Here is a 9079-nt window from a genome sequence, read left to right on the forward strand (position 1 = left end):
TGGCAGCAAGGGCACTCATTCACAGACAGTGCTGGTGCAGTCTGCCCAAGTGGAAAGGTTTTGAAACCGCTCTGGTCTTGTGCGAGTTGTTCAGGAGTCATAATGGCACTTGAGCTGCAGATCAAGAAACACATTTACACATAACTGATTTGTATTTTCTGCTTGGATTTAGGAACTTCTTCAGACCAGGTCATCTTTAGCTATTAAGCTGTGTTTATAAAGAGATGAATTCCTAATGCTTAGGTATTAATTTGCAGGTCACACTACATTTAACTAAACGAGGAAGATGAGATACTTTCTACAATGTCTTATCATCATCATTAGACTCTGTTTATTTCCCTTAAATTAAATTGAATTCTATTGTAAATTAAAAACTGTTCAAGCCACAAATGCTGCATTCATTCTCCTATAACTGAAGGCCAAAACAGACACAAATCCAAGAATATGGAAAATTACTATCACATCAATTTCATTGCACAGTGTTTAAGTACATGGATACAGGCATGGTGTGAATTATACTCCATGAACGCAAACTAAATCATCAAATCTTTGTCCCTAATCTGCATGATGGGGAGCAAATATTTGCCATGGAATATCTTAATGCGTCGTCTCTTAGCAGGAACAAAGCAAGATGGCTTCCTCTTAATTTGGGGCAAACAGAGCTAGAAAATGTAGACAAAGAGATGCTTAAATCCCATTGGTCTAAGGGGGATATCTTCACCTCTCTTCAGAGAGTCCCTAATTGATACATGGGGATTGGCATAAAGGACAGAAGACAATAGCTCTATTGTTTCATGGTTTTCTGTATCAAGACATCTGTCAACTGCTGTGTGTTCGCTGTTTGGGCTTTACTCCGAACTTGAACTTCTGGAAATTTCTCAGCATAGCTTGTTTCTGTCTCTGACACTGCGTGACATGCAGGAGGAAATTAGGTTTGACTTAAATGAGATGTTTTAAAAGTGATAAAGGCACATTTTAGAACTTTGACACGAAACAGGATTATGTAACTGTTGAGTAACCTGCAGGGTGGTATATAACTTGTAAATTCAAACTAAGAAGACAGCTTTCAACCTTTTAACTATTTTTGAGGATGGAAGTTTTATCTCCGTGTAAAGGTGTTCAACAATATCGATCAAAAAGGAGCATCGATAAGAGCGCAGTGCAGAAATATTTATAATCTGATGCTGCCGGGGGAGCAGGACATTTGTTGCAAGAAAGGTTGGACTTGAACTCACATATTCACTTATTATTCTCTTTGCATTGGAAACTTCATACTCCACATGAATTATGTTTCTTTACTGTAGATAAACTTCTGTTCAAGTTCATATAATCTTTTAATTGTGCAGACCATTCACTGTAATCTATTAAAGGTTCGTGACCCCGTCTCTGTTTCCCCTAAAATAAATAGTAAACCGAAAGCTACGTTTCTTTCCAGAAAATTTAAAAAAGAAAAAAGTGAGACAGTTACTGACATCTAAAATAAAGCATTACTCTGCACTTGTTCAACATTTTTACTGCCATATTGATTTCTTTAAAAATGTCTCCAGTCACTGAGACTTTTTTTCAACATGTGTGCAGTATACTGTATGAGGCAGTTTAAGGGTCGACATATGGAAAATGTGGTACTCTCAACGTGTTTCCTTTGACAGTAACATCGCACATCCGACATTAATCACTCATCTGACTGGAAGAGAAGTGGACTAACAGTAACAGAAGACCGTCAGATTGAAATTCAACTGAGAACAGCAGGTAACTAATCAAATTAATAATAACATGAAGATAACATGAAGAAACATAATTACTATCAAAACTGTATAAAATTATCTGAATTTAATCCCACAACCGGCATCGACATTTTCAACAAATGTGCATGTGAAAGCTAGAAAAATCACTTATAATGCACTTAGATATAAAATGGTAAAACCACACATATTAAAAGTTACATTTAAATAAATAGCGACGATAAACAAAAAGTCTCAACTGTGTTTGTGTGTGTAACTGTTCCGAGGCTGCATGGAGATGAAATGGAGTAGAAGAAAATTGATTATGAGCTTAAAGTAAATTTAGGGGAATGCGTTCAAATTATAACCAAGGCCTGAATACACTTACTGCTCGACTTGAAAAGGATGCAGAACAATACAATGAAGGCCACATAATATTTATTGATGATCACTGTTAAAACTGCCTGTAGGACGTATGCACTGTAAAAAGATTTTTAAAAAAAAGAAAGACAACAGCAGATACAAAAGCCATTCAGTGATTGTCGGACTGTATCCTGAGAGAAACCACGATACAGGAAAGGGCTTTGATTATATGCTCATATATACTGTATATTTATGACATCTGGGTTTTAGTGATACTGTTGGTGCAATTTGTAAGCTAATATTCACTTCTGCTTCAATCAAACTATGTTCGAACAACAGTAGAAAAATGGCCTATTCACATAAATAACATAAATATTCACAAACTTTCTTTATAATTTACAAACATACACATCTATCAAGTCCACGTGTATTTACATGAGCCGTAGAGCTGTGGTTTCAGGCAGCATGGAGGATATGAAAATAAGGCTAGCCCATTCCCAGTTCGTGCATGAGTAAAATCTAACATTACTGCATTTGTCTCGATAGTGAAGCAAACCCTTCAGAGCGGGGCCCTCTCGTCACATGTGATTGTTGTTTTGAGGTAATGACGGTGTCACGAAGGCAACTTTGGCTGGATTGTCTTGATAATGAATAAAGTGTGGAATCAACTGGAAGGATTTGGCAGCTTTTCAAGGGCTCAACTTGTGGAGAAAAAAAAAACAACAACTATCAAATGTAGATTTACATTACAACTTGGACAAAATGGATGAGTTTTGTCTAAAAACAATGGGAAGATGTAAATACTTCAAATTTTACAAAAGATTAGGAGAATTCAAAGGTTGCTTTAGCTTGCGAATTTCATCACTGAGAGCACAGTGGGAGTTTTGATTTAATTCCAAAGAGAAAAAAACCCACAAGTGCTCATCGATTTTTCTCAATGTTCAATTAAGCATACGAAAATGTTTTGTGTCCTGTAATCTCTCTGGTATGCTGATCGGTGGAGAAGTGTCTTTGATGCAGAGGGGCTGTATAACACTCCAGCTCAGTCTGTTCTCCGACATCTCTGTAAGCATGCGTTTATTTCTTTCAGCACGATTCACAGAGCAAGTCTGTGTAACAGTGTGAAGCTGTGGTCATGCGTGTCCTATAGCTCAGTCCCATCCCTGGGGTAAATCAAGCTGTTGACACTGAAGCTGTTGTAGAAGTGGCTGTTAAACTGTCCACTCTGCCCGCTGCCAAACGTGTTGTAGTACACTCCACGGTTGAAATGCAAGCTCTCATTGTGCTCTGATGCCCCTGTGTCCTGCCCGCTGTGGCTGGGGTGGTATGGGCTCAGGGCAGTTATGTTCCTGTTTGACAGCTCGTTCACCAGTCCGAGGGACCCCTGTCGGCTGGGCGCCCCTGAGCTGAGCGTGGACATGTTGCTGTAAAAACTGTTAAAACACGGAGTGGCCGAGGCCAGCCCAGGTGGCGATGACGAGGAGTTTTTGTGGTTTTCGCTCATTGCTTGCATCTCTGGGGAGGAAGGCCCCAGGAGCTGGGGACTGTCTGAGGGCTTCAGTGAGGCAGCTACTGTCGGCCTACCGTCCTCAACCTTCGCGGCTGCGGCTCCTCCGGCGCTGTTTGGATCTGACCGTCTTTTCCTTTTCCGGCGGAAATTTCCGTTGTCAAACATCTTTTCACAGTTTGGGTCCAACGTCCAGTAGTTCCCTTTTCCTGCAATTGACAATAGATTTCTTTTTTTACTCAAATGTCACCTGATATAAGTTGTAAGAACTTCACTATAAAGGTTTGTTCATAATAAAGATGCTGTTTTTTTCATTTGTTCACATTTTTTTAAATGAGACTCACATTTGCACATATCCAACACAAAAATCCCAAAGTACAAAAGCCATGAGAATTTTTTCTGAAGTTTCTGGGAAAACTGTTGAATGCCACCTTTCCCTGATCTGACTATCTTGAGTCCAACACATGCACAATGTTAAAAAATAAAATATATAAATATTGTTATATCAGGTAATGGGAAAATTAAAAATATATCAAACAGTGTAAATTAATATGTTTTGTACAGTCTAATCTAATTAAATTACTAAGCTAACTACACATCATAGAAAATCACATCTGTGGGCCTATCATAATAAGGAGCTGATTGTTGAAGACAATTATCTATGCTTAATTCTAATAAAATTGTAAAAAATGTTAAGTTTGGCGAGTGATATTCATAATAAAGTTATGGTTATTATTATTAAAAGTTATCCTTGTTTTATACAGTGGATATAAAACACCCTTAATGAATGTTTAAGGTGAAAGCTCTGTGGGAACTTTTTTACGCGTTAAAAACATTTTCACATTACCTGGGTCGTCCTCGTCCCTCGGCACTTTCTTGAAGCAGTCGTTCAGAGACAAGTTGTGTCTGATCGAGTTCTGCCAGCCGGCTTTGCTCTTCTTATAAAAGGGGAAATTGTCAGCCACGTACTGGTAAATCTGGCTCAGTGTCAGCTTCTTCTCGTGCGCATTCTGGATGGCCATGGCGATGAGCGCGGAGTACGAGTAGGGCGGACGAACCAGCTTCAGCAGCTCCTCCTGGCTGGCGATGGACAGCCAGCCCAGGTCGGCGCCGCCGAATCCAGGTGAGTTGGTTATGAACTGCCGCTGCGAGCCGTAGGAGGGCGGGATGAACGACGCCGGGTTGTTGCCGTGCAGGTAAGAGGCGGAAGAGTTGACGCCCGGCCCGTTGAGCCACAGGTACGGGTTTGGAGACGAAGCGTAGTCCCCGAGGCCGTAGCTGGTAGGTCTCTGCGTGCCTTGGAGACTCTGCTGGTGATACATGCTGCTGAAGTTGTCGCAATAAACAGCAGCCATGTCCGGGGACTCCTGGGCGCCTTTAGGTGGGAGAGAGCCGACGGTAGGAGAGGTGTGGTGGTGGTGCTGGTGATGGGACTGAGGGTCGATGGAGTTCATCACTCCCCGCGGGAAATCCCAAAGGAAATGCTGAAGCGGTTTAACTGGCCTCTCCCGGTGATGCGCGAGCAGCACCAGCAACAAGTGTCAGAAGGGATGGGCGAGTTTTGGGAGCTTTAATAGAATAAACCATCGACTTCAGCCACATCCAGGCAGCAGATAACTTCCAACAGCCAATAGACACACGCAGGGGGTGTGGTCATGTTGTAACTCACCCAGCAAAGACTAGGTCAGTGGTTAAAAGCTCCAGGAAAGGAGCTGTGGTTGTTGGCTTCAGATTTTCCCTCAGGGGCGGATGGTGTGAGCATTTAACCTCAGCCAACAAGCAACAAACAGGGACTCCAGAGACCGCATTTATAAGTTTTGATAGTAATACATCGATTTCCTGGCCTTTTCCCTTAGACCTGCACCTTCAGACCCAAGTGTTATCCTTAGAGCTTTTATACAAAGTGGTGATTGTTTTAATTTTTTTAGTCCAAATTGCAGATAATTCAACATGATCTTTAATTTAATTTTATTGATTTAGTACTACTGTCAAAAAAATCAATGCAAGGCAAACTATCACCCTTCCACCATTCATTTCCGGCCCATTTTGAACACAGATTGGAAACTGACAGCTAGAGATTTTGCCTGAGTAATTTACTGGCATAAACACAACATAGACAACATAAGAACATGTGATCATAGGTTAGGGGTTATAAACAAGCATAAGTGAAATGCAGAATTTAAATCACACATTACAAATGCAGTGAGGCACACCACTATAAGTTTGGGACAATAAGAATGTTTCCAGTTTGACTTTGACTGTGGAACCAGTTGTAACTGACCTGAAGTCATCAGAAAGCTAATTTCTGAACCACAGCAACTGAAATTATACTGGATGATACTGAGTAATGTCCTCAAATGATCATTTCTTCATTTCTGCTCTGTATGTACTGAATGAACTCAACATGTCCTTCTAACTTTTCAGATAACCCTTCAAAAATAGTGTTGAATTAGTCATATGTCAATATATATATATATTTTTGAACCTTTATTTAACCAGGAAAAAATTGCTAAGAAAGCATTCCTATTATGGCAATGGTCTGGTAGGAGTCAAAATACCTCCTAAGGGGCAAACAGAAGGGGGGTGTATAAAAATAAAAAATAAATATAAAAACTCTACTTGAGATATACTATAATAGATCATTTAAGGATAAAAAAAATGGGGGGGGGGGGGGGGGGGGGGGGCATCAACTCTGCCTACCTCTGTGAGATGACTTTTTTTTCAGGTACGATGCCTTGAAAAAGTATTCGCAGCCCTATGAAATATTTTCTGTTTTGGCTGCTTTATAACTAGTGATTAAGGTGGAGTTTCAATTTAACTATTGTTTGTAAACCAAACCAGAAATGGGACCAAATAGAGCAATGCCCTTTAGAAATCAAAGCTACTGGGGTTGCAGCTCTAAAAGATTGGAACAGAAGTTCATCTTTGAGCATGTGCCAAGATGTGCCAGTTTCAATTCTCTGAACTACTTAAACAAGTTGTCTGAGAGAATTTGCCTGTATTTAGCACCACTCCTTCAAGCCTGACCAATACCTCAGGCCATTCCACTGGAAAACCTCCCCCACAGTATTATGTGTAGTTTTTTGGCTTCAACGAGGTTAAAACAAATGCACACGCTACTTTTCCGTTTCCTTTCTTTTTCTTCTTCAAAGTACCCCTCTTAAATCTGGACCATTTTTTCTTACTATATTGTAAAATCCAAAAACATTTAAATGACAACGTATAATGCAGCACAATAGGAGACTCCCCCTGAGGAGTAATGGGGTTAATAGGACAGTGAAAAAATTCTATTGTGAATAAGTTTTAATAGCCTGCATTAAAAACAGACTTGATTCTGTCTGTGGAAATCATTGGCCTCAGGAACCAGATATCATCATCTGCCATCCACAAATGCAGGTTAAAGCTCTATCGTGTAAAAACAATCCATATGAAGAACTTTCACTAACTGAAAACACTTGGTGCATCATTAAATGCAAAGTACCACAAAGAGGACCCTGAACTGTTGAGCAGCTAGAATCCAATAAGGAGTTCTGAAAAGATTAAAATATTAAGAATCAAGAGTCTTTATTGTCATTGTACGAGATGACGAAATTTTCTACAGACTCATCGCTTAAAGGCGTACTTTGAGGTAAAACTGTACGCAAAAGTAAAAAGCTGAAAGTGAGTGTTCTGCGGGGGTGTGTCACTTCAGGGGGGTGATAGCTTTCACAGCTTTATTAAGTCTTTAAACATGAAAATTATTACATATTATTTTAAATATTAAGTTAGGGTGTATCGATCAGCAACAACTCTAAAACCACCAAGAAAAAGGGACTTTCGAGTTCTGTGTGTTTGACCTTGGAACTATGGCACCAGAACTTTGGGTCCTGTGGGCGAAGTGTTGTCTGTGCTCAAATTTGCAGCATTCCTTAGGTGGACTCACTGTTCTTATCAGTCCTTATCAGAAGTCTTGTAATACATATACATTTGTCCAGAACATAGTCCGCAATCATAAAAGGTGATATCTTACCCTTAAAAACGTACTTTTAATGCTTAATTAGCAGATGAAACCACAGTTGCAATGAATTGCGAGTGGGATGGGGGTATAAAAAAGTCAGAATGACAATTGTAAACACCATGCAGGACAATTCTTGCACCAGCAATCTCTCGTATAAAGTGCAATATCTGGGGTTTAGCGCTTTGCACCGTATTCCCAGCGCTCCGACTGAAAATAATGTGCATACTAATCGGAAGTCAAGCTGTGTCTCTAAAAAGAGAGCAGAGAAAATGTTACTATTTTGCTATGTTTGGTGCTGTGGACCAATTTAGTTATTTCACAGTCTGTCATGAGATTGAGCTTGTTTTTGCTGTCACTGTACAATAAAGTTATTTTCTGAAAGTATTTAGTTGAGTAAAGGAGCTGAGATAAGAATTAGCAACTTCTAGTTTGAGGCCTTGGTATTCAGATGGAAAAGGGTGGATTGCCCACTCCATGTTGGGGGTGAGTTATTGCCTCAAGTGGGGGCATTGAAAGGAGCCAGTTGCGGTAAGTCAGGCAACTAGTCGGGACGCCTTCCTGGGGAGATGTTTTGTATATATCACTCCAGGAGGAGGCCTCAAGGCAGACCCATGACCCGAGACTTCATCTCTTAGTTGGCTTGGAGGTGACTCGGTGTCCCCCTGGAGGAAGTGATTGGGCAGAGGACAGTCTGGAGATCTCTACTTAGAATGTTGCCTCCACAGCACAGCTTGGACTTGGATAAGTGGTAGAAAATAAAAGTATGGAAAAAAGGATTAAATTTCCCATTGTGACACCAGAACCCCTTGATTAGATGTTTATATCTGTGATTTGATTACTTGCAGTTTTCAATTTTTCTTTTTTGAATCTAGACACTAACTCTATTAAATATATATAAATATATTAAATATAAATCTATTGAAATCTGAAAAAGTTCTATTCCACATTGTCTGAAAGTTGTTTTTTCTTTTTTTCTGCAGTGCCTAATTATTGTTTGTGCCTCAGTTAAATAAATCCGAGGTCATCCGTTTAAAAAGATAACTTAGCAGCAATCCTTTTTTTAATGATTGCAGTAGTAACCAGTGCGTCGGCAGGTTTTGCTGAGGTCGAATAGCATGTCACAAGTAAGTAGCTTCATACTGTCAAGTTTATTTACAGCATAAAATAAAAATTATACATCAACTCTGAATTAGAATTTATATTTGACACTTTGATTCACAGGGGTAATATTTTCTCCTCTGAAACAGTTAGACAAAGACTTTTTTCAAAGTAGATTTTTAAGTTTAATTGTAATGCTTTAAATACTGTTTTTGTGATTCTTTTCTGTTAACTGGAGCATTTGTTCTTACGCAGACATGTGTTCCATGGTTTTTATGTTCTATAGTTCTGCTATTTGGTGTTAAATTTCTGAAATCAGGTTGTCATACATTTAGTAACTGAGACTTTAAACTGAGTGGAACCAAAAAAATTATCAAGACAATGACTTAAATC

General features: G+C 39.5%; 1 protein-coding gene across 1 annotated transcript; it reads right to left on the reverse strand.

Moving 5' to 3' along the window:
- Nucleotides 1-2142: 2142 nt before the first annotated feature.
- Nucleotides 2143-5151, reverse strand: foxi2 (forkhead box I2). Its single transcript, XM_072365176.1, has 2 exons — nt 4439-5151; nt 2143-3800 (listed from the first exon to the last, which is right to left on the reverse strand). The coding sequence occupies exons 1-2, from the start codon at nt 5043-5045 to the stop codon at nt 3229-3231; spliced, it is 1179 nt and encodes a 392-aa protein (XP_072221277.1). The 5' UTR covers nt 5046-5151; the 3' UTR covers nt 2143-3228.
- Nucleotides 5152-9079: the final 3928 nt, after the last annotated feature.

Source organism: Leuresthes tenuis, unplaced genomic scaffold, assembly GCF_036924035.1.
Source record: "Leuresthes tenuis unplaced genomic scaffold, fLeuTen1.0.hap1 SCAF_15, whole genome shotgun sequence".
In the NCBI taxonomy this organism is placed as follows: Eukaryota; Metazoa; Chordata; class Actinopteri; order Atheriniformes; family Atherinopsidae; genus Leuresthes; species Leuresthes tenuis.

Bases quoted from the DNA above. Each gene is read 5' to 3' on its own strand.
- foxi2 (XM_072365176.1), bottom strand. From the start codon at position 5,045: ATGAACTCCATCGACCCTCAGTCCCATCACCAGCACCACCACCACACC. The intron at 3,801-4,438 runs GTAATGTGAAAA...TGTCAATTGCAG, and splicing joins GAGGGACGAGGACGACCCAG to GAAAAGGGAACTACTGGACG.